General features: G+C 42.2%; 1 protein-coding gene across 7 annotated transcripts in view; it reads right to left on the bottom strand.

The window, feature by feature from the left end:
* The window catches only part of TSPAN4 (tetraspanin 4), a gene marked incomplete at its 5' end in the record, with an annotated part of 446,839 nt that overhangs the window by 186,454 nt on the left and 235,042 nt on the right, over positions 1-25,343 (bottom strand). For 5 of the 7 annotated variants that reach the window (XM_082059144.1, XM_082059146.1, XM_082059143.1 and 2 more), the window contains one exon: positions 16,880-16,959. The exons of 1 other annotated variant lie outside the window; for it this stretch is intronic. In XM_082059144.1, coding sequence (XP_081915270.1) covers positions 16,880-16,942 — 63 coding nt within the window. Of the gene's footprint in view, positions 1-16,879; positions 17,213-25,343 lie in introns of those variants that run through there. One more of the 7 variants, XM_082059142.1, reaches the window with a different exon arrangement.

Here is a 25,343-nt window from a genome sequence, read left to right as displayed (position 1 = left end):
GTTTTCAAAGTTACACTAAATTTTACATTGTTTTTGTAAAGCTGCTGTCACATGTTATGAATCTAGTCAAATAACTCATAAGTAAACATTTTAATAGCTTATTCAGCTCTGCCTCATACCAGAATTAAACTCTCCAGTTGTACGATCCTTCTGTCAGGCTTACAGGTAGCAGATTAGAAGGAATTGTTAAAAACTTCAGATCAAAGGTAATTAAAAAAGACTGCCATGTAAAAACAATATGTAGATCACTGCACAAACTCTCTGAAGTGTCAAGGGCAGCTATAAAGTTCAAGCTCATAATACAATTTCCTGCTTAATTAATAACGTTTTCAAAAGAAGAAGACAGCAAGTTTAGGGCTTCCTAATAGAGTGCACCTACCAATTACAGAGACAAACAACCAGGGCAGAGTGGAAGACTTAAGAGCTCATTAATAACATTTCCTTGGTGATAAAATCCTCATGGGGGTACACAGGGCCTCTGGTCCAATGGGCCCAGGTGCTTCTTCTGAAGACTAAGGAAAGTACAGTCTATTCGAATGAAGTAAGAAAAAATAAAACAAGAAAATCCCCATCAACACTACCTACACAATTGCAACATCCATCTAAAGAAAAAAACACCAGTGTGTACCTACATGGGTAACTTCAGAGATGGAGTAAATTGCCAGAGGTAGAAGAGTGAAAATTGAGGCTAGAAAGGGAAAGTCCCAAAGCAGGGACTTGTAGAGGGGCATAAGGATGCCTGCCAGCCCAGCAACACCTACAGAAGCAGTGTATTTCTCCATTGTACATTGTTTTGTAAAACTGCAGGTCTATTCTTAGATTATAAAAGTTACTCAAATTATTCAAGACACAAGAAGCCCAAATCCTCTGCAACTGTTTTGTAAGCCAAGCCAGTTTTCTAGTTTTCAAAAAACAATCCCAATTTGAGTTGCAGCAGTAGGCAGAGAGACAGGAGCTGAAAATGAAGTGTAATTCACTGCAAGGTTATCACAGTGTTACAAGAAAACTCAGTCCTACTTTCCCATTCTCAGGGCTTTGCTCACTTGGAAAGAGAGACTTGATCAGATCACTAGAAGCAGAGCATCTAAGACTACTGAACTTATTTCAGCCTTCTGCCTTTCACATAAAACCCAGATTATATGATGCCACACATACCATGGGTAATGCTTCTGCTAAGAGAATCACATGAGTCTGGAGTGTGAGAGGTGAGGACCCTTTTTCTCAGATCCGTGTCACAGATGCCTTGTTCGAGGGCAAAGCTTCTCCCGTCTTGTGCAGGCAGAAGTAGGGGGCACAGATTGGAAGAAGCTGTAACTGACTTAAGAGTCTGAAGAGTGGAATAAAACCTAAAAGGACCTAAAAGATACTCACCTGTAATGAAAATTCAACAGGACATGGATATTTAAGTCATATTAATCCTTTCAAACACACCAGGGTCAAAATGTCACTATCATAAAATCTCCTCAGTACAGATGACTCAGTCATTCTCAATCATACAAATTATATAGTAATTAATGACCAAGCAGTGGAAATTACTTGAACAAGTTAAGAAACACACAAGTTCTTCAAACATCCTCTTTTTCCCTTCTTCCTACCGTATGTAAGTAACTATTCACTCTAAATGTCATAGACCCAAAGCACAACTCTTTTGGAATCCCTTCACTTCCAGCTATAACATTTGACAATGTTTTTTTTTTTTCTCTTCTGGCACACCTATTAACAACCTAATAGTCTGGAATGGCTGCATTAGATAATTGAGCTTGTAAGGAGGTGTTGTTTTCTAAAAGACTAAAACTTCTGCTCTAATTAATATTTTCACATTTTAGAATTTTTTAAAATAATGTCTTCAATTTTAAGTAGAAAAGTAAATTACGAAAATCCTGCAAGTAAAGGCAGTCTAAAATATTACTATATTTTATTTTTATTTAAACAACCTTCAACATTTTTAAAAGCCATGTCTATATTAGACAACACAATTTTACAGTTTCACACCTAATGACATGCAGTTAAGCTATCTGACACAAGCTAAATGCCTCTCCAGCGAGGGAGATGAGCACTGGGTCCTGCAGCACAAGCAAATGTGGTGATGCTGGCTGTACAGAGACCTAGACTGAGCTCACTGTATTGACTTTAAAGCAACTATATAGAAACAAGGATTTTCTTTGAAGATATCGCTCATGTGGTTTTCTGAGAACTAAGGTATTTATTTCCATACATTGGGTATTGTTTTTCATTGGATAGTAGAGGGAAATTGTTTATTTCAAATTTTTTTATACTTCCTCAGTAATGTTAGTGATAATCTTCTGTTTTATCAAAAAGAGATTGAAATATACAGCATGTTTCAAAAAGATGGACCCATCCGTGGAGGATAAGTACCACCCCTCAATGGATTTCACCCCCGTGTAAGGATCAATAGATTTGTACAGAGGTTTCTTTCTCAGCTTCATGCAAAGTGCATTTAACTCCACTGTGGGGGTTACAATTGGGGTCCATCTTTTTGAAACAATCTGTAGTTCCACAGTAAGTAAACAGCCTTCCCTAACAGGCAACCTGCCAAAAAAGTCTGCTGAGACTTTCTATTCCAAGATCTATGGATCTTAGTAAAGTAATTATCTTGTATTGTATCTCTATTATATACACAGCGTCTCTTGAAACTCCCATGTCTTATCTTGTGTTATTTATTTCAAGGAAATTGATATGATTTTCTCTTAATATCCCTAAATATTCATATAACAATGTATATTTTTCCCCCTAGAACAAAAAAAGCCTGTCCAATGTATACACCTACTGTTCTGGTGTAACCATTATAAAGATCTATCAAGTTTGGAAATTAAGTCCCACAGCTGTCACTTGTTATTTCAATTTCTAAGTGAAATAGGATCTTGTTAGGCAAAATTGAACACCAACTCACAAAAACTCAGTTATCTCACACTCTCATACGCATATGCATGCAGTGATGAAACTGTTCAGAAAAAAACAAATGATTCTACATTCCACACAAAACAAGAGTACGTCTGGGGTGAACATCCAGTTATTATCTCCTATAGCTCTTCCATTTTTTTAAGCATCTGCTTTTCCAGCTCAGGACAAAATCAGCAGCAGCACTTAATTGTCACAACAAAGCTTTTTTTAAACCTTCTGGAAGTCTCTGGAGATTTCAGAACATGCATCTAAGACTTTTGATAACCTTGTAAAAGCTTTTTACTCTGCCTTTTATAAAGCCCAGCTTTACCTGCTTCCTTATATAGTCATTCTGCACTGCATGCATATACCAGTACACACCACTAACATTTTCACTAAAACCTCTCGGTGTAAACATCTATGGTAACATTAGTGCCAAGATGCACAAGGCTGCACTTTGCCCTTTGTCCTAGTTTTGGCTGGGATAGAGTTAATTTTCTTTATAGTAGCCAGTATGGGCCTACCTTTTAGATTTGTGCTGAAAACAATGTTGATAACACAGGGATGTTTTAGTTACAGCTCAGCAGTGCTCACCACTCCAGGCCTTTTCTGCTTCTCTCACCACCCCACCAGCACCAAGGTTGGCGGTGCACAAGAAGTTGGAAGGGGACACGGTTGTGACAGCTGACCTCAACATACCAAAGGGATATTCCATACCATATGACATTATGCTCAACATATAAAGCTGGAGGAGGAAGAAGGTGGGGGAGGACATTTTGAATTATGGCAACTGTCTTCCCGAGTAGGTTACGTGTGATGGAGCCCTGTTTTCCTGGAGATGGCTGAATACCTACCTGTCGATGGGAAGTATTGAATTAATTCCTTGCTTTCCTTTGCTTGTGCACACAGCTTTTGCTTTACCTATTAAACTGTCTTTATCCCAACCCATGGGTTTTCTCACTTTTACCCTTCCTATTTTCTCACTTTTACCCTTCCGATTCTCTTCCACATCCCAGTGTGAAGGGGGGCAGTGAGAGGCTGTGTGGGGCTTAGTTGCCAGCTGGGTTTAAACCATGACATTTTGTACATGCAATACAGCAGAGAGTCTCTGTTTCCTTTCCTTTTTGCCACTGCCTGTGCAGAGGTATGAAGATCAACTGGCACAAGGATGTGGCACCAGCCTGAAAGCCACAACACATGTATCACCTACCACAGCAATGGCACCTGGTCCAAATATTTCCTTGAAGGCTGAGGTGTATAGGACTCCTAGAGTGACTTCAGCAGTGCTGGCATCCCTGCTGCCCCATGACCACCCCTGCAGTAGAAACTATAGGGCACCTGCACCTGTGGCTCATGAGATACAAGCTGGACAAGCCAGTGCAGCACACAGTGACAGGCTTCTAAACAACATTTGAGCCCTCTCTGGCACTGCCTGCCCTGCCTTCTGCAGCAGAAGTCACATAAACTTTGCAACAGAGTCCATGGGTAGCTGAGGCCTAAAGGTTTGCATCTAATTAATATGCCACAACTATTGGCAATCCAACTGTGCCCCTACAGCTTCTTCACTTTAGGAGTATTGTTTAGAAAGAACAGACAAAGCATTTGGCAGTAGGAGCAAAAGCCACATTTGGGAACAGAACGAAGCAGGATGTAGCTGCAGAGACAAAACCAAAATCAAACTAAAACTATGGTGTGCAGCATTAGATCTATGAGCAACCTCTCATGTAGTTAGAAAAAGCGTTGAATTGGGCTGATGTTTGGGGAAAACTGAACTGTTTGGTAATTCAGTGGAAGATTTGACACCTCTACTGAGCAACTGAAACAGTACATAATAGCTAATGATATCTGTGATGAGAAGAAGATGGCTGTTTTACTGAGCATAATGGAGACTGAAGCCCGTAACTTGCTGTGCAACCTAACAGCTCCTGTTATACCAGCAGACAGCAAACCATGTGCCAAGGACGTGCAAATCCTACAGAATCCCCAGCCCACAGACCCTGTGTGGCTACAGAGCATTTCCACTTTTACAGACATGATGAAAGAGGGGGAAGAAAATCTCAAACCTCAACATGTGGCTGGAATAAAAATTTTAAAAAACAAAACAAAACAAACACAAAAACCAAAACCAAACACCATTAACAGAGCATTCCCAGTTAGGACAAAATGAGATGATGCACAAAGAGGATTAACTTGCAAGCAGTAAGCAAAGGGAAGCAATCCAAAACCAGGTAATGACAGGATCAAATGTGACTTTAGAGCATCAAGGTCTGGCTCAGATCTCACCAGCAGGATGGAGCACACATGATGGAGGGCAAGTACATATGCTGCACCAAATGGCATACAGTATGACACCCCTTATTCAACTTCCATTTTCTTCTTCTCAGTAACTTTTCATCCTACATATATGCCATGGAGTTGTAACATCATCACTGAAATGTGCCCACCCTCACATGCATGTTTTCTGAACAAAAGCATGCCAGGGAAAAAACAATGTGAGGGTGTGCTTTTGGTGTCACAATAACTTCATAATCCAAATGAACCCTGGGTCAAATGTAAATTTCATAGAGACAGTAAAAAACGACAATGTTTGCAGAGATTGTAAAAACCCCATGAAGAGGAAAAACATGTTCTTTTGGAAAGAAATAGAGTGACAAGAAAAGGTACAACCAGTTTGAAGAAGAACATGCCAGAGAACTTCAGATTCCTTTGTTGGCCTGTTCTGTTTGGAGTCCACGGAAAATAGGATACAAGTGCCCAGCATAGGAGACAACAAAGTACTGTCTGTCTATCTAGCTATATAGATATATATACATAAATAATCCTCCAGCTAGTACAGGTAAAATTTAAAATGAAGGGCCTTCTGCTGTTTTCATAATTTCACATCAGAATGATCAAGTTAATAAAATGGATTAGGTTGCAAAAGGGAGCACTTCTAACACATGCACAGGGAAATCCAGGCTGCTATTACAGACAAGGTGACATGTAACTGTAAGCAGCTTGTGCTAAAAATACTAAGCTGGGAATTGAATGGGTTGGGTATTATTTTGGAGAGAGAAATTTCAGCTGCAGTGTCAAAGCATGAAGTATTTCCAAGTTCCAGCCTCAAAATAATAACTCACTGTAACTTTTGGGTAGAGCAAGTAGAATCTTACAGGAAGGTACCAGTAGCTATAAAAGCAAATGAAAAGAAAACCTGTGCTTGAAGAAGAACCATTTCCTTCATTTTGAAAAGCATATGGAGTATTTGCTGAAAAATAAAGAAGGCAGAGAGACATTTAGTCCTTAGAAAAAGCCAGAATTTCATCTAAGGTTTTACTAGGGCAATGAACCATCCCTTTAGTGTCAGCATTGGAAAAGAATGGGACTGTTCAGTCTGTTTTTTTCTGGATTACAATTTAAAGACCCTTGCCACTTTGGCTTCCAGAAACACTAGGACCATAGTTTCAGCTTTTTGTAGTAAGGAGCACCAGGAAGGTAACACCCTGGTTACAAAGAGGAGTAGTATGCCTGAGTGCTCGATGCTATTATACTGAGCTCTAATGCACCAAGATGCTACTAGAGATCCCCTTTCACATCTGCCACTAGGAGAGGACAGCAAGGGCAAGGGCAAGATCCAGTCAGCATGTCCTCCATGATACAAACTGAATCCCACCACTGACAAAAGGCATGGGACAGCAAAAACCTGAAAATGAGCTCTTATTGGTTATAATGCTTACGGCTACAATGAACGGACTTATGTACACTCAAATTATTCCTGGTTTTCTTTGCACTGAAAGACCAACCAAAAAGCTCTCAAGGCTGCCTCCTTTATTGTACCAGACTTATTGCTACAGAGTTTGGGGCTTGTGAACACCAGAAAAGTAGTAGTACACTACAAAAATGAAAACATTCTGTGGCTGGAGGTCATGGAGTGATGCATGAATAAACAACAAAATGTCTGTTTTTTCATTCTCAAAGATCCTTCAGTGTATCCCTTACCAGGTGTAGCATGTGTATATAGGATGCATTAGACCAATTCTGCGTTCTTTGTTTAGGTTTCCAAAGTCATTCTAGAACAACCAGGTATTCCATATGGATATAAAAAGTACAGAGCAGATGGTGGATGTGTTAAAAACTCTGGTCTTCAAGAATGGGAGCTCATAACAGATTGCAAGTGGCAGTGGAACTCAATTCATGTCCAGAGTTCCAGTTGTTTTGTTGAAGAAAATGGCATCAAACATGTCACTTCAGCTCCTTCCCATGCTGCCACAAATGGATTAGTTAAAAGATTTATTCAGACATAAGTAAACAACTTGTGCTACAACGCTGGATGACTATCATTACAAAACAAGACCATGAATTTTCGATTGGCCAATATGAAAGCAGTCTGTTCACAAATGTTTACAAACTTCACAGGAGCAATGCAGTAAACAGGGTATAACTTAAGGTCAATTTGTAGAGGAACTTTAGAAAAAAATAATGTAATAAAACGGCCATGAACAATCACATCTAAAAGTGTAGTTTCTGCTGGGGGGGCGGGGGGGACCGGGTGTTAAAAAAAAAGTTATTTAAAGACAACCAAGATGGTTTTTTGAATGCCTAAGTGATTCAGGACAAACTGGAGCTCTGGTTTATGTTTTATAAAAGTGTCATAAGTCCACCTCACCCAGTATATATCTTCATAATACCAGTGGTGAATACTGAGGGAATAAAACACATCAGCAATGTCAAATAAATGCTTTATAATAAGATGACCTAGAGAAAAATCCAGATGCTCAATAGAACCAAGCATGCTCGTGTGTGGTCTATCGCGAGGAGACTTGTACTCTCACAGCTGCCACTACTGGGAGGCCATAGCATGGAAGGGGAAAAAACCCTTAGAAGGTGTGAAGCCCAGGAGATTGTCTTCAATGGAAGAAGCCATCAGCTGAGCCTTTCCGAGCATAGCAGCACAAAGAGGTACCTGGTCTTGGTGCTCGTAGAGAGATGAACACTTACTGAGAAACTTGCTCCTTCTCCGTGCCGTCTCTTCTAAATATTGTGTAGACAGCAAGGGTAAAAAACTGCCAACTAGAGAAGGAAGGAGGAGGTATAAACCAAGCTGGAGCCACTATATAATTTTGCTATAGCAGCTGCTGCCTGCTATCTTTCCTTAGAGCTTAAGCTCTCATCCTTTCTTTCTGCTCCTGGGGGAAGCACCTTGCTCACAGCTCAGATAATAGTGCCTCCTTGAGCTGTTGCATAGTTTAAGCCTACAGCCAATGAGCAACAACAAAATCTCATTTCCTACAGCCAACATTCACCTCCCCTTTACCCAGCTCCATTCTGCCTCTTCAGGTCCAGTGCTCTCTGACAGCAGCACAGAGAGAATATTGCTGGGTTTAAGTTTTGTGGGATAAAAAAAAAAAAAAGTAATTCAGCATGTTATAGCAGCAAAGCCCCTACTAGGGGAACAACTAATACTAGCAAAAGCACTTTTTGCCATTACAGCCTAAGTTTTCTTGGCACAAGCACATTTGTGCTGGTATAACTACAGTTTATGTGAAGGCTTTGTAATCCCACCATAGGCCTGCCATGTAGTCATTTGTTAAGTCAATGAGATTTTTGCTCTGAGTGTCAAGCCTGTTTTAAACAAAGGCTTAGGTTGTTTAATTCCAGCGATTGCACCCATGCTGGCTGTTTGATTTGTGACAAAGAAAAGCCACATATGGAAAAAGAAAGTGAACTTTGCATGATAAAATAAAGTGCAAATTGATCTCTGCATGAAGGGCAGGTCATTTCTTGGATTTTCTTTGCTCACAGCACACTTCTCCTTGTTCTCCAAGTCTCAAACTAAATTCTGTATGGCACAGGAGAAAGATGACTGCCTATCTGAATGGAGTGGGGGCAGACACTTGGGAGCTTCATGAACAAAGTATCTACTAATGACTACAAGCAGAAACCAAGAAAGCTAATTTCCACTGTAAGTTATATCCAGAGGCCTCTACATTATCGAAGTTCCATTGATAAAGCCAGGAATGATATACAGAAAAAAAAAGTTCCTCCCTGAACACTTCATGTAAAGAAATGCACAACCATGGGTTGCTGCAGGAGGAAAAAACATTAAATAACAGCTGCCACAAATTAATCAGCATGCACAATAAACATGTGTAATAAACAAAATCAGTACTAGTAAATCACTATCATTTCACGGTCATCAGATGCAGTGTTTACAGGCATCACAGCGGATGATTTCTCAAAAATGAGTTTACAAAAATACAGCTGGAGGGGAAAGGGACACTGTAGTTACAGGATTTTCCTGTAAAGGATAGAATGGGGTGAAAACATGAAGATACTTGTGAGAAGAGCAGATAATCAATTATGGCATAACATGCAGAGCAGAAACAAGGGCAGACAAAGTAATAATGTAATAAGCCAGTACGGATCACGCAGATCTGGATTTAGAGCTTTAGCATACAGCTCAGAGACTCTAAGAATAAGATGACACAGAGCAATGGCTGCTGCTGCACTGTTTTGAAAGTACTTGAGCACAAACGAACGTATGGTGGCCAAGGAAAGAATAAAAAGGCATGTATGAGCAATCTGGAAAAACAAGCAGAAAAAAAATAATTTAAAAAAAAAAAAAAAGAGAGAGAAAGAGAGTGAGACAGGAGAAAAGACCAAAGAAGTCAAAAGAAAAGAAAAAAAAAAAAAAAAAAGAGGGAGGAACGGGAAACCACCCCAAACTCTTGAAAGTCCGTCTATAAAAACTTAAAAGACTGAGACATGCTGGTCCTTTGTCCTCGTACATCAACCTTCTGTGTCATCCAAACTACTATTTCAAAATGTATGGCCTCTTTAGAACAAGCCTCAGTTGAATCATTAAATTTTAAGCCTCTGCATGCATTCACACTTGAAGCAGGTTGGGAGGGTTTTTTGGAGGGTGTTAAGTTTTCTATTGAAGACAGATTTAAGATGTGTTACAGTATGACAGTCTAATTACAGACTGCAATTTCAATTCATTTACTTCTGTTGCATCTTGCGATGGTTTAACATTTTCTGGAGAAACAATTACAGGACAGTATTAAGAAATACAATTTACTGTCTCCAATCTGCATGAGTATGCAGAAGTCATTCCATCCAACTCCACATTTCATTTTTGACCTAGCAGTGTTCACTTTATACTAGAAATACCAGAGAGAAATGTCTTTATATATTTTATGTTGATACTGTATATTATTCATATAGTAACTTGTATGTATTTGCCACCTCAGCCAAAAGTTATATTCTAAGTCAATAAATCACATAGGTATCAGGTTTTTATTAATAGCTATCAGGTTCGAAATAGTAATGGCTGGAAACAAACTGAGACTGGGATTGTATTCTTCCAGATAGTCTGGGGGTAGAGAGTTACAAAAAAACCCCTGACCAAAAGGTTCTTATTCTAAAATAAAGGCCTAAAGGGCATGCAAAGGATCTAATACATGGGCAGAGTGAACTGTGAGGTGACAGCCTATGTTGTGGTAGTGACTGTGACTTTGATCAAAGCCCCCATGATGCGAAATCACATATAAGAAAGAAGCACTGGCCAGCCTTCAAAAAAATCTTCAAGCCAAGATACAGAGGAGGATAAATAATGATGGAAATGATCTCACCTGCCTTTTGTCTTCCTCTGTATAATTCAAAGTATTGGCTGCAATAGATTTAGTATCTGTCTTTGTCCAGAAGATGGAACAATGCTTGCAGTCATTTCACTCATTTTTTTTGAAAAGGCCAGCTTCTCCACAACTGCAACATGCCATATCCTGTGTGTTTATCTGCTGATGGGTTTCCTCAGTTTTTTGTACTACATCTTCCTCTGAATTAGATACAGTGAATATACTTGACAGTAAAACTTATAAGGCAAGGTGCTTAGTCCTTGCCAATACTCACGGCCAAAACCTTATCAATATGTTAGTGAACCTACCTAAAGGAATGAAGTTACTCTTTGTCTTGAGTAACGGAAGCAGAAACTGGCCCGTAGCTAGCAATTAGAAGACAGTATCTATTATATTGTCAACTTAAAGGCAATTTTTTTCTCCTCTATTAAGAGGCTTTTGAGCCTGGTTTCCTAAGAAAAATAAGATTATGAAATTGAACTGTGTTGGCTGAGTACCCCATGAATAACTTCTAAGTCAATTTGTCACTGTCAGCCTGATTTGACAGATAGGTGCCCTTTCAAAGTCATTCACTTCCTAAAGGTTTTCAGAAGATATGCATTTAGGTAGCAAATGTAGCCCTCAGCAATGCCTTCGCTGGGAGATAAGAGTCCAGCATAATCCCCAACACCTATCAGACATAAGAGACTGGGAAGAGACTGTATGTATGGCACTGCTACAGGAAAAGCTTTCATTGGTGCCCATAAAAATGAGACATCAGGTAGTACAATCACCTCTCTCTCTCACTTGATGTTAGCCCTCAATAGTTTGACATCTCGTGGAAATGCCATTTTTTGAAGTCTCTAATTCCCATATCAAATGACTCTCCTTTCTTTAAAAGCAATGTTCCTTAAACACACATCCTCGGAGACCCCTCACTAAGTTAGAGGCAGAGATAAGATGTCAATCAGATTGCAGTGAATCAGAGACTTGGGAGCCAGTTAGAGAACATTACATTCTGCAGTGAACTCCCCACATTTTAATTACACAGAAGCAAAGTCTGTATTGCTGGTTAATCAAATTTTTGTTTGTCATAGCTTATCCACCCGTTATACATAGGAAAATAAACAGCCTGTTTTATTTCTGATCAAACTGTCTTCTCAGAACACCACCCAATTGATAGGCATGTGATTGTCTTCCCTGCAGAACATGCAGCAGCTCCAGCTGATCAGCTCAGCTCTGATGAGTGGCAGCCTTTGCCCATCGGAGGAGCATGTGCACAAATAATCATGATGAGATGGTGGGCCTGCTTTTAAAATGGCTTACTGCTCTATTAGCAATTTTTTTTCCACCAACTTAAGACTGCAGCCAAGTATAACTACAAAATGATTGCTGTGCTCAGCCACTAACAATCTGTAGAGCTTCTGGCTGTTTTAGCCATCAATCTCATTCAGCTGACTGATGAAGGATGGAGAATGCAGATGAAAGACAAGGAATTCAATTTAACAAAAATCAGCTTCTTCTCTCACAAAATCCCCCAGCTTTGGGAATAAGCTCACGTAACAGCTCTCCTCTCAAGCTAATAATGTCAGATGGTTTCCCAACGAGGTACAAAGAAATGAAGAGACACCGTTCTGCCTGCAGCCTCTGGCCATATTTCGCCAGGTTCTCTCAAAGATCATCCAATGCCTCACACTGCATTTTCAGACCAAGCTGTTCCTTTTTCCAGCTGCCCTGCACACTCAGTCTTCCAGATATTATAAAAAATTGCGTAGCTCCTTGCAAGACATACTTGTGTCACCAAAGTGCAAGGAAGGAAAACTATGCCAGTAATGAGGGATTTTTCTTTTTTCCCCTCCTTCTTTCCAATTACATCCAAGTAATGAATCATAAAATGTCCTGAGTTGGAAAGGACCCACAAGGATCATGGATTGACTGCTGGCAATATCACTAGTGCACCAGGCCAGCAGTACTCACTAGTGCAGAGCTTCCCAAACTGTGGGCCACAAACCATCAACAGCAAAGCCAGAGGAAGAGACCCACAGCTGGCCCCTGGAATCAGATTAAATAGGTCCTTGGGATTTTTCCACAGAGGCCTTAATGCATTCACTAGTACTACCAGCCACTTTCTTGGCTCTGTGTTCCCATACTTTTCAGATTTGCACTTTGTGTCTCAGACCCAAGACATCATTCTCAGGTCTGTATATGGACCAAATGGCAAAATGAAGCAGCAGGCCAAGTGCCTTGCCTCATCTCTTTAGGTGGAAAGGTGGAAAGCAGAACTCCAGCTGCTCATCCCAGCCATAAGGTGTCCAGCAGATGGCAACTCCCAGGTTTTCAAGCTACAAGAGAATAATCCCCTGGGTCCTTGGGAGCCTACCCACTGGAACTAGAGTCTTCACATACCATTTTGAAGACTTTGACTTCTTTATAGTGCATAGAACTTCAGTATGTTTCAACAATAGAAAGGACACACGTATAGAAATTAGGAATGGTAAGTTTGATAAATAATAAACTTGTCTCCGTTTTGTTGCTGTCTCCTCTCTATAACTAGTCTTCTAACAACATCATTTTAAAAATTCCGTGCTTTACTGAATTTCTCTATTGGTTAAAGCAGTCAGATATAGGAATTCAGTTCTTTTATGGGCAAATCACTATCAACCTAGCTAGTTTTCTCTAGCATGGGATCTCTTAAGGAAAGCAAGAGCCACCGAAAACACCAGGAAGTTCTGTGCATTTCCTTTTTTAACTCTTGGAGGTTTGGGAGTTAAAAGTCAAAGTGGGAATGCTGGCATAAGCCAAGGAGGATTAAGGAGATGACATTTTTCTTCCCATAGCACTCTCTCAGCCCTTAGGATAGCTCCTACCCTTATTTAACAACAACAAAACACACGAAAAAAGGCAAGCAGAGCCTTGGATTACAAGCACACAAAGAAAATAATTCATTTTACTGACTATCATAAAGAAACTCTGGATGTTTGGAGGACCGAGTGTGGAAAACAAATATTCTTCCCTGGGTATTTCACAGTGAAATACAAATATTTCATTATGAAATAAAAATAATCTGCTTTGTGATCATCTGAGGTGATCTTTAGTCTCAAGGGTTCAGCAATTCAGCAAAAGAAAATCGAAGTCCATAAAAATGAATGAAGTCAGGCAAGTATTATGTATCAAGTGACAAAAGTTATTTTGGGAGCTTAGAAACCAGTGCAGTGATATGATGATGGCTCCTCTGCATCTGGCAATATTCCAGGAAATGGCCTCTGAATGGCAATCCCCATTAGAGCAGTAGCACTGCTCTCTAATAATGTTTTGTCCATGTTTCAGTACCTTAATACCCCAGAGTAGTTACAAAGGCACCAAGAGCAATTTATGCAGGACTCTTCATGGAGAAAAGAGCTATTCTAGGATTATCAGATATTTTCTCTACATTAATAGTTGCTGGTCTTGTGTATCAATGGACTGATTCAGAACCAACACTTACAAGGCACCTCAGCCTCTGACACTTGTGAAGGGGCTTTATGTTCCCTTCAACCATCAAAAAGGGGAGGAGAAATTTGCTCTGTTTTCACAGCTATATAACAGCTTTTAAAAATTTTACAGCATGAGCACAGCACCTAATCCAATAAAGTCACCAGGAACGTTTGAAATCAAGGCCTCTTGAGATTTTGTTTCCTATAAATCCACCAGACTTAAAAGAAAAGGGTATTTTCCTCAGAAATGCAGCACCAGTTTCACTGGAGTTGCATAGGGCTGAGGAGTGTTTTTCTGACCCACTGTGGAAAAGATAGCTAGAAGTACTGGGAAATAGGGTGTAGGGATGCACAAAATAGACTGGAGTTAATGATCAGGAAGAAGAAAATGGAAATTCTATTTCTGAAGGAAATAAAAGGATTTGTTCAAAACAGAATGAAAAGCAGGAACAAGCATTTTATTCATTTAATGCAAGGACTGCTCTCCATACATGGAAATAGCTACCACTTTTATTTAGAGGTCAAGGCACGAAAAAACAATTCCTCTTCCTACTTACTATTGTCTGTCGCTAATCAACAATGTAGAGAAGGGTGGAGAGGAAAGGTGGAGACAGCAAAACTTTTGTGAGCATGAATGCGAAGAGAAGTCCTGTCTTCTCCTTTAATTTCATAAAGTAAAACATGATAGATAACTGACAATAACTTGAAGAACAAAACAGCAGCATCATCAATCTGCAATCATTCCAAGATTTTTTGATTACTGAAAATGGATTTATTTTTCTTCTTTTACTAAAGATAGGTCAGCTTAAGTCAGTACTTCTTAAAATAATCTTTTTTAGTTACTTTCTCCACTGTGAGAAGGTGAAGAGCTGCATCTATTACAACTACATGCTGTGCAAACCTCATTTGGACATGATCATCATCAATCACTCCTGCTGTGCAGGTAGCATGTGAAAGGGAAACAAAACAGAAATCGTGCTGCAGTATTTGACACCACCACTCCCCTGCTCATGTGCTTTAGTTCATGGAGAGCCCAGCTGGCATGTGGATATTCTCTCTTTTTGGGATCCCTGCCTCCAAGCATTTGAAAATAGCTTTGGTGGTTTCAGGGGAAAGACAAAAATCCTCTCTCAAAGGCATTCCTACTGAAAAGCATGCCAAAGATCTATTATTATATGCCATCTCTCCTTTGTAAATACACACACATTACTTGCAGCTCTTCTTATCATATGCATACGCTTCAGTAGAACATAAATATTGTAAAAGGAATAAGAATGCAGTGAGTATCCTTTGTGGCAGTGCCATGCATAGCCCTGAAAAGAGCTATTAACACCAGCATCCTATTGCATTTCTCTAGCACACACTTCAGCTGGCTGTCAGCACTACAGTCTTGACCAAGGACAGTCTGGACAGGCATGAGACTTAAAAGAGCAAGAAAGATAGTGTTTCTCTCTTTCAGAAAGGTCTGGAGTAAGCTGCAATAAATATTAGATAATATTTAGGAAGGCAGAAGCAACCGGAGTTAGAGTTGAAAGACAGACTGTTTTACCAACACTCTTTCTACCAGCTTATCTAGGCTGTAAAGAGAGCACCCTTCTTGTGTTTCATAGCTCTGCTTAGTTCCATGCCAATTCAGTGGACTTGCACTAGTTTATCACATTCTGACTCCTTGGTATGACTCAGGTCAGCAGAAGTTGCCTGCACTTTGTGTTTTCTGATGCACCAGCACTGCAGCATGCCTGGTTTTAAACAGCTGTACAGCAGCGCACACTAGAGAGCAGCTCTTTCTGTCTCACTCACAACCCTCCGTATACCTCTGACCATCCATGAGAGCACAGACAACCAGTAATATGGGCATGGTAACACCCAAATGCAAACACACACACACCCTCCTTAAGTGCCAAGACAGAAGTGGTGTCACTTCACAATACCCCTTATTTCCCTCAGCATGTTAATAAAACCACTCTGGAAGAGCAAGGCATTTAAAGGCACCTCATGAGGATCCTGCAACAAACCTTCCCACATACATATCTGGATAGGAGACTTTGAACTAGAAATCACTTCTTCTCTTCCTCTAGCAATCATGCTACTCCCTTTTTTACAGGATAAACAGCATTTGTAACCTGAACCCCCCACTGAGCTTCTTTAGCCTCCATCTACAGCCTATGCTCCATTTCATGGCAGTGACATGCCCAACCACCCTGCTGTTGACAGCCACCTCATTTATTATAAAGATGATGCAGAGATGCACACCCGTACGTCCTGGTGTCCTGCTGACACACACATGCCTCGTAGTGACTTGATATGCTCTTGCCACAGAGTAGCAGCCCCAGAAGAAGCGAGGAGGGCTCTGGTCTCCCTCCACCTTTCAGAGCCATCTCCAGGAGGGAATGGGAACACTAGGACCCATCACTGACTGGGACAGAGGATGACCACTGCGAGATTCCTGATACAGGCTTTAATGTTGTGATGTACCAAGTGCCATCCGCGATACAGCAATGAATGTAAGCATGTGTTTGACCTGAAAATCATGAATGGCCTCAGTGATTTATTGCTATGCCCAACTTTTGAGGCAAGCACATGCAAGAATGAAAGATCAGGGCAAAAGGAGTGTGCAGTTTTCACTGGAACAAAGTGATGAAAGCATTCATGCAACCGGCCTCTGTAAACACACTCTTTTGCCTTGTATCACAGTTTTGAAACACAGCTGAAGGCCAGAGTCTGAGATGGTGAAGGAAACCCTCAGATTGTTGTCCACACAAATTAATGAGGCCATAGAAGGGGTAGCCTAGGTACCACTTTGTTCAACTTCCAAGTTGAAACTTCTAAGTTTAAAGCAGCAACAAGTTCACCTTCCATCTTAGTGAGCAGACACAAATGCAACTGTCTCAGTTTCAAATATGTACTCACCCAGAAGAGAAGGTTGAAGACAAACATTAGGTACTTGATACACTGCAGGCAGTTGTGAGCCATGCTGCACCTCTTCAGTTCTAGGAGAAAAATAAATGAGAGATCCAGGTAAAAGACAACGTACTTGTTTCCCTTGGGGGACGTGTACTTAGCCTTGGTGGCCTTAGGGCCTGGGTTGGTGTGGAATCCAAAAAAAGAGTTGCTGGCAGCCCCAAACTGGCCACCATACATGCTGCTGTAGCGACGAAAGGTGCCATTTGGGAAACTGTAATCCTTGCTGTCCAGGGAAGGGCTCCTGTGATAGGTCGACTCATCCGTGCTGGACCTGCGCATGGTGGCTTCAGCTCGTCTTGTCGCAACTGCTGTTCTGACAATCGATGGATGTCAATGGTGCAGGTGAAAGGTTTGTGATTTTCTTTCCTCCTCCTTGCTATGAATCCCCTATTGCTTTGCACCAGCTGTTCTCTTGTCTGCCATCCTATCAAGGAGTTATGCGTGCTGTACAGCAAAGTTGGCAAACTGAAGTCTGCTTAGCCAGGAGTTAGGGAGCAGCGTGCTTCCACATGAGAAAGACTTCTGCACAAGTAAACATTCCCTCTGGTGTCACAGTCGTCCCTCCCGACCCACCCCACTACCAGAGCAGAAAAAAAGAGAACAAGATATACTGTACCCAAAGCAATGAATTTTAAAAAAAGGAAGTGTGATTGCGCCTGGATAGCAAATGCCATATAAAACCCCAGCTTCACATGCCACACACAGACAAGAGAGTGCCGCTGCACAAGACCCGTGGGCAAGGGCAGGAATTATCCAAAAGGCAAACAGCTCCCGTGGCCCTTTCCTCTTCTCCACATGGCTCTGTCCCGAGACGCTCGGCTCACTGTAACCATTCCCGTGTCCCCTTCATACGAAGGGAGCCTGTGCCCAGCCAGCCACGCAGCTCCGTTCACAGCGCGGCCGCCACTCCTCCGAGGCTCCGCGCCAATCGCGCTCCCCGCCCGCCCGCATCGCCGCGCCCGGCCCGGCCCCGCGCCTCCCGCCGAGGCCGGGAAAGGGCCGCCTCGCCCCGCGCCCCGCTCCCTGCCCCTCCCTCCCCTCCGCCTGTCGCAGCCCCTCCCACCTTGCAATAACAAACCTCCCCTCGGTTTCGGAAAGCGGCGGGCGCTGCCTCAGCCCGGCGGGAGCGTGGGCGGGGACGGCGGCGGGAGCGTGGGCGGGGACGGCGGCGGGAGCGTGGGCGGGGACGGCGGCGGGAGCCCCCGGCTGCAGCGGGTCTGGGGCCGCCCGGCTCTGCCCGCCGGTCCCCCCGCTTAGAAACTCTTAGCACGGAGTAACCGCGCGGAGATCGAGCCTGACGTGCAGTTGGCTTTAAAATGGGCTGCTCGGATACACAGGCAGTGTTGCTCAAAGAAACAGGAATAAGAAACTGTTGTAAAAATTTCTTATGCATTAAGCGTCGGGATGCTTTGGGGGGAGCGGGGTCAGAACAGGCTGTGCTTTCCTTCCCGGAAACCTCGTTTGTTCCCCTGCAGACCAGCCACCAGAATTCCCTTCATTTACTCAGTCCCATGGAATCATCCCTCAGCAAAATGTATGGCCAGCTCATTTGTTTCTGCAGCAGCCTGTCTCCCCTTGCAGGTAACTCACGTACTCTGTACATCGGGGAACACTTCCCTAAAATCTTACTACTCCCACAGGCAGTAAAGAGTGGAAAATACGCCACACACAACTTTCTGAGAAAGGAAAAGTCTCCCTGAACCTGTGGTAATTACAGTATCAACATTCAGGAAAGCAAGACTCATTTACCATCTTTGCCCTAAATTCCCTGTGTAACTCACTTTGTCTCCCTATGTGCCACTTCCTCACGTGTAAAATGGGATGGCCTGTCTCTGCCTTCCTTCTCTCATCTGCTGTCTTATCTCATTACTTTGGGTGTAAGCTCCTGGAGCTAAAATGACTAGCTAATATTTTAAAAGGCTTGCCCCAGCAGAACATTAATCAGGATGAAAACAGGTTTCTGGTATGAAGCATCTCGCTAGTCTCAGTGCAAATCAACAGACATAGGCAAATTAGTGAATGAATTAGTGAAAGTAAAATGAGTTGGTTTTGCACATAGCCTGAGCAGTTCACCCTTGCAAACCACTGTCTGATTCTGTTAATTTACAAACTGCAAAGCTAGAGTCTAATTATTTCCCTTCATTTACTCCACAAACTATAAATACACTGGGCATACCTGGTGCAAGCTTTAGAGAGAAAGAACTTGAGCACAAAACACAAGGCTAATAACTCCTGTGCCATCTGTTTCAACAACTTTGGATGACTTACAACTTTTCCACGTTTTAGTTTCCCTACCTCTAAGAACAGAGGTATCCCATAGCCAAGACGGAGCTCACTATTCTACTTTTTCTCCCTTCCTTTCATGTACAGTATAAACTCTGTCCCCAGAAGGGAATCCTCCTTTCCTAGGACATAAAGATGGTCCTATGCAAGCAGATATGTGCTCAGTCTGAGTTGCCAATATACCATTTATTTTTCCTATGGCAGCAAACATATCTGCCTTAAATCTTCCTCCTTGTCTGTATGGCAACTAGACCAGTTTGGCAATGGAAACCCAAAGGTTATTCAACTATTTTCTGTGTCCCCTGTCAGTATACAGAAATGCCTATGCACAAAGCTTCATATTAAATGGTAAAAGAAAAACTGTGTACAGCTCTGTACACAGATTATGTTGAAATAGTGTCAAGTCAGATAAACATTATTTAACAAGGGTGGCCACAGTACTGCAAGCACATAACAGAGGCCAATTTGGCATATTTTCTGTAAACTAGACATCTGAATGCTCAAAAACAGCTCACTTACTGCTATCTGGATAGGAAAAGAGGCAGAAATAACTTGATTTCACCTTTTCTTAAGGTGAGAAATCATCCATCCCCAAGAGAATGCAGTCCTTAATATGGGTGTAGCAATTTATAAAGCCAAGATCTGAGGTAGGAAAGAGAGTTTCTAAATGCTGCTTTTAAATAAAAATAATACACATTGACAGAGTGGGTATATTTCAGACAGATGCAGAAAAATGCACAAGGAAGACAGAGGTCCTACATGATGCTTAAAATAAAGGGTACTTTTATCTCAGCCTCCTTCCACTACCCTCCCCTAGCACACCTTATTGAAATGACAACTTTTCAAAGGCACTCTAGTGTAAAATTTAGCTCTCAGGTTGTCGCTGTTTTTCTTTCTCGTGCCAATATCAACAGCTAATTAGAAACAGTCATTTGGGATACAGCCATTATACACCTCTGGAATGATACTTTTATTAAATCTTCCAGTCAGTGTCACTATCGTATATAGGAAATCCTTGACATAGCAGCATTGCAGCAGTAGGCTAACTGTGGCTTGGATGACATGCTTCTATGAAGGAGTAAGACCCTGCATGGGAACTGAGGAAAAGCAATAAAAAGAGAAGGGCTCATGCACTCTACTTTTGCCTATCTCTGGTGGAAAGTGTGTGAAAGGGACAGGGTCATGCTAGGGCCCATATTAACATTTAAGCCATTACAATCAAGTAATACTTGTATGAACCAAGAAGAATAAATCTCAGAAGCATCATGCTGCTGGGCCATTATCTCCATGAGGGTGACTCAAAGGACAGGTGAATTATAGCTTTCACAAAACCTTTTGTTAATGACTGAGCCTAAAAATCACAGCCTGGACCTTGTGACCTCTGTTCACCTCGGCTTTCCATGTACTTTTTCTCTCCTCAACTGCATCTGTGGATTCCTGTCCTGTGGCCAATTCATATTGATTCTTCCAGACAAGAAAGCAAGCACTGTGCAGTCTCGCCAGGAGAGGTTCAATTTGTATTGATTTTGGTGGCACGCTACCATTTATGTTGTAACAACTCTGTCCCTGCTGCTTTGAGTGGAGGGCTGGCAACCTTTCAAAGTCCCCAGCCAAAACCCTGGCCTTGTAAAAGGAGAGGCAGCACTCTAACAGTATCAGATGAGCTCTGGGCAATAGGTAGAAACTGTAAAAGGTTTGGGCATCAGCAGTAGATCTGTTAACTGTGTTATCCCTCACACTCGTTCTCAGTACAGCCTCATCCAAGGCATCAGCTATCACCTGAAGGCACACACCTACTTGTTCAGCTCACACTTCCCACCTGCCACCTCACCCTGTGCTTGCAGTCACCACGGGCACCATACCACGCTCCTACCTCCCTTAACCAAATCTACCCACGTTTGTTCTCACAGCTGAGGCCACCACCGCTGCTCCCACTCCTGGCTCTGCCACCTTGCAGGGCAGGTGGCCATTACCCGTGGGCAGGTGAGTCACTCCTTTAAGGGTGTCGCAGGCACCCAGGCCCATCGGGATGAGGTACATGTGACTGCATGCGGTGCTGCCCGTGACACCAGCAGCAGTGAGTCCCAGGTAGGGCTGAGGCCAGGTGGTGCTGCTGGGCCCTGATCCCCAGGTCAGGGACACCTCTGTTGCCGAGGCCTGAGCAAGCTTTGTGTGTGTCCCCTGAGCTCAAGTGATGGCTTATGTGTCAAAACATTCTACTGAGGATCCCTAAATAACTTTCATGTCCCCATAATTTGGGTGAGAGCTGCTTTTCAGGCCTCTTTGGCCCCCTGCTCATCTTTGGCTCCTGTTTTGGTGCACCATGTTTCTCCAGATCTGGTTGCTTCCTGCCCTATTCCACATCCAGGGCTTCCCCTCCTTGTGCCTTGCTGGGAGTGATGAACTCTGACCGAAAGGAACCATCAGTTGAAACCAACAGGTATTTTGATACCACTTTGGATTAAGCCTGCCTTTTATCCGTTTGGAATATTGCTCTCTCATCCTGCTTCATGATTTGACCCTCATGATCACAAAACACCAGTCACTTCAGGTCACACAAAATACAGCCACTAACTCACTTCCTCATTAATTCAGTCTCATTTGTCCTTCAATGCCTGCACTAGTTTTCCTTCTACTAATGCCTCTTGTCACTGTCAAGACCTCTGCATACCTGCTCCATTTTCCCAATGGAATAACCCACTTTGCATTAACCTCAGTAGCCTGTTTGTGAGCGTCTCATAAAACCTGTTAAGAAGTGATCCATGAAATAAATTCTAAAAATCCTGCTAGAAGCTATTACTGAAATATACTATATAAATACAGGGTACGTACATGACAACTGCTCCTGTTCTGCAACAGGGGGCTGTGCAAAGACATGCATATGAGAGGTGACAGTCTTTCCCAGTAGTTTCAGTGAACGAAATGTCTAAGATCAAATACTACTACAAGAGTTGGAGGTTTTTGTGTGTTATTAACTTTGCTTCACACCACAGCATTAAAATGAGATAAGGGTGATCAACTGATAAATACACTCCAAACAATTAACTCTCTACTTTTGTGTACATACAGAGATCATCACATGAAAGTATTAATCCAAGCTGTTTGGCCCTGCCTGTCCCCTTCTTCAGCAACATGCCTAGTGGGCAAACCCTTCTCTCCCCAGCCCCAGTGAACTCTTAGCAGCTGCTGTTTGGTTACGTTTCATTCACCAATGCAGGCTTTGTAAAAAATGTACCTCCTTCAAAGACTAAGATAAACATTGCCTTTTCTGACTGGAGGGTGAACCAAAGTTCAGGGCCAAGCTGTCTGATGTGGTTAGGAGAAAAAAAACCTTGTGAGGGAGCCTTTGATTTGTTTGCTTTTGTATATTCATTTTGCATGAATATAAATGACTAAAAGTGCAAGGCAAAAGAGAGTGAGAATATGATTTTTAACCTGACAGCCTTGCACTGCTGTCGGTCTGCAGTCTCTGCTCAGTCCTGGCCAGTACTGATTAATATCATCATGAGTGACACAGACAGTGGGATCAAGAGCACCCTCAGCAAGTTTGCAGATGACACCAAACTGAGCGGTACAGTTGATGTGACTGAGGGACAAGATGACATTCAGAGACCTGGACAAGCTCCAGAAGTGGGCCCATGTGAACCTCATGAGGTTCAACAAAGTGCAAGGTCGTGCATCTGGGTCAGGGCAAGCCCCAGTATTGGGAGATGAAGAAACTGAGACTTGCCCTGTGGAGAAGGGCTTGGGGGTACTGATGGATGAAAAACTGGGTGTGAGCCAGCAGTGTGCACTCACAGCCCAGAAAGCCAACTGTATCCTGGACTGCATCAAAAAGAGTGCCCAGCAGGTCAAGGGAGGTGATTCCGCCCGTCTACTCTGCTCTGGTGAGACCACACCTGGGGTGCTGCATCCAAAGAGTCCTCAGCACAGGGAAGACATGGACCTGTTGGAGAGGGGCCAGAGGAGGGACCTGAAAATGATCAGATGGCTGGAACACCTCTGTTGTAAGGAAAGGCTGACAGAGTTGGGGTTGATCAGCCTGGAGAAAGACCTTATTGCAGCCTTTCAGTACTTAAAAAGGATCTATAAGAAAGATGGGGACAGACTTTTTAGTAGGGCCTGTTGCCATAGGACAAGGGGAAATGGTTTTAAACTAAAAGAATGTGGAGTCAGACCAGACATAAGGAATAATTTTTTACGATGAGGGTGGTGAAACACTGGAAGTTGCTCAGAGAGGTGGTAGATGTCCCATCCCTGGAAACATTCAAGGCCAGGCTGGACAGGGCTCTGAGCAACCTGATCTAGCTGAAGATGTCCCTGCTCATTGCAGGAGGCTTGGGCTAGATTACATTTAAAAGACCCTTCCAACTGAAACCTTTCTATGACTCTATGAACATGAGTGGTGAACCTAGGCATTGAGTTAGCACCATACAATTACCTCTCTGCATCTGCATTCACAGGCTATGCAATGGAGAAATCTGGCAACAGTGTCCCTGCATATCAATTCCCCTTTCTGACAGCCCATACAAAGCAAAAAAGCAGCAACCAAAGGGTTTCCTTCCTAAATCCTGCTCTCTGCTAAAAATTCTCATGGTGCAAAGGGCCTGTGCTGACACATGTTGCCAAACACTTTAAGAGAGGCATGAGTGGGTCAGACTTGAAGCCATAAAGCCAGTTCCTGAACCAAAAGCAAGACATGTCAAAGCAGTCCCCTAAGAAACAGGTAAATGAAACCACCATCAGTCCTGCTCTGGGCAGCAGGTCCTCCAGCTCAAGGAGTATTACCATGGGGCTGTAAGCCGTGGATCTCTCAAGACTCTTTTATTGTAGAAAGAAATATCAATGTTTTTTTTTAACAAGTCAAGCAGCAGACAGCATGTTTCACTGAAACCTCAGACTTATCGCATATGTAAGAAGATCGCACACCTCCACTTTTATTTCCAGAGTCCTTGCTCGTCCATTAGCAATTTCATTATCTGTAAAAGGCTTTGTTTGCTGGAATGTGGTTGGGCCCTGGATTGCATGGGCAGGAGGAGAAAGTCAGATGTTACAGAGATTTTCTCAGCTAATGCAAAGATCTTTTAATATTTGCAGTTGTACCTGCAACTCCTTTAAAGATTTACTGATGCCTCCAACAAAACTTTGAAAAAATATTCCAGTCAGAAGCAATTTCACTTATATAGCAGAGTTCAGGTTTGCGTTTATTTTTTGAATTTTCTTTTTTTCCTTTATAAATAAGGAAATTTGCATGAAAAAATAAGATCTTCAATACTTAATAGCTCATCTCCTTCTGTTCACATACCACCTAAAGTCATGATCTTTGGTTTATGGCATAATTAGTTGCTATGGAAAAAACATAATCATAGACAGAGAAAATATTTTGGGTATGATTTGCAATGCTCTTTATTTAAGCCTGTGCAGAAGTTACTTTTGCAGAAACCTCACTGCTTTTGACGTGCTTTCATCTGCATAACGATTTTCATCACCTCTGCCTGTACAGTCAGACACAATGGTGTTAGAACGTGCACGACTCACACTGAAGGCATGTCCTTCACCCATATTTGAGCATCTACATGTTCAGTGATGAGAGCACACATGCATGCAGAAGAGCTGGTGCCAAGTCACACTAAGCAAACAAACAAATCTCTTTAAAAAATGACTTCGGATTTGGCCCCAAAACACTGTGCACCGCAGAGCTCCCTTACAATTTGTGCTTTCTGGGCTTTTATCATCCTGTTATTTGCTAATGATTTCTTTCGTCCAATCATATAAAATTTAAGTAAGGAGATTCGCTGTTTCCCCAGCAAATTCTGCATATTCATTCCTGGACAGAGAGGGTTATTGCTGCATATGCAAGACAAGCAGTGCCAGTCACTGAGCTCCTGGAGAAGCAGAAGCCCTGTTCCACTGCCAATGCCCTCAGTAATAAAGAATGAAAGAACAGAAATAAAGAACTCATCTGTCACTCCCTACAAGATGAGTTGTGGCCCAAAGAAAATCTTTGTCAAGACCTATCTTTGCAGTGTCAGCAGGTCTTAGCACCACAAATGCAATTTATGTGCTAGTTTTCTTAAAATCAGGTTACTTTCTCTAACCTGAGAGATCAGCTGATGTTCAAAGAAAT

This window comes from Streptopelia decaocto (genome assembly GCF_964273445.1).
Source record: "Streptopelia decaocto genome assembly, chromosome: 7".
NCBI classification, from domain to species: Eukaryota; Metazoa; Chordata; class Aves; order Columbiformes; family Columbidae; genus Streptopelia; species Streptopelia decaocto.
The sequence above is the reverse complement of the archived record's forward strand: the minus strand, read 5'-3'. Positions and strand labels throughout refer to the sequence as shown.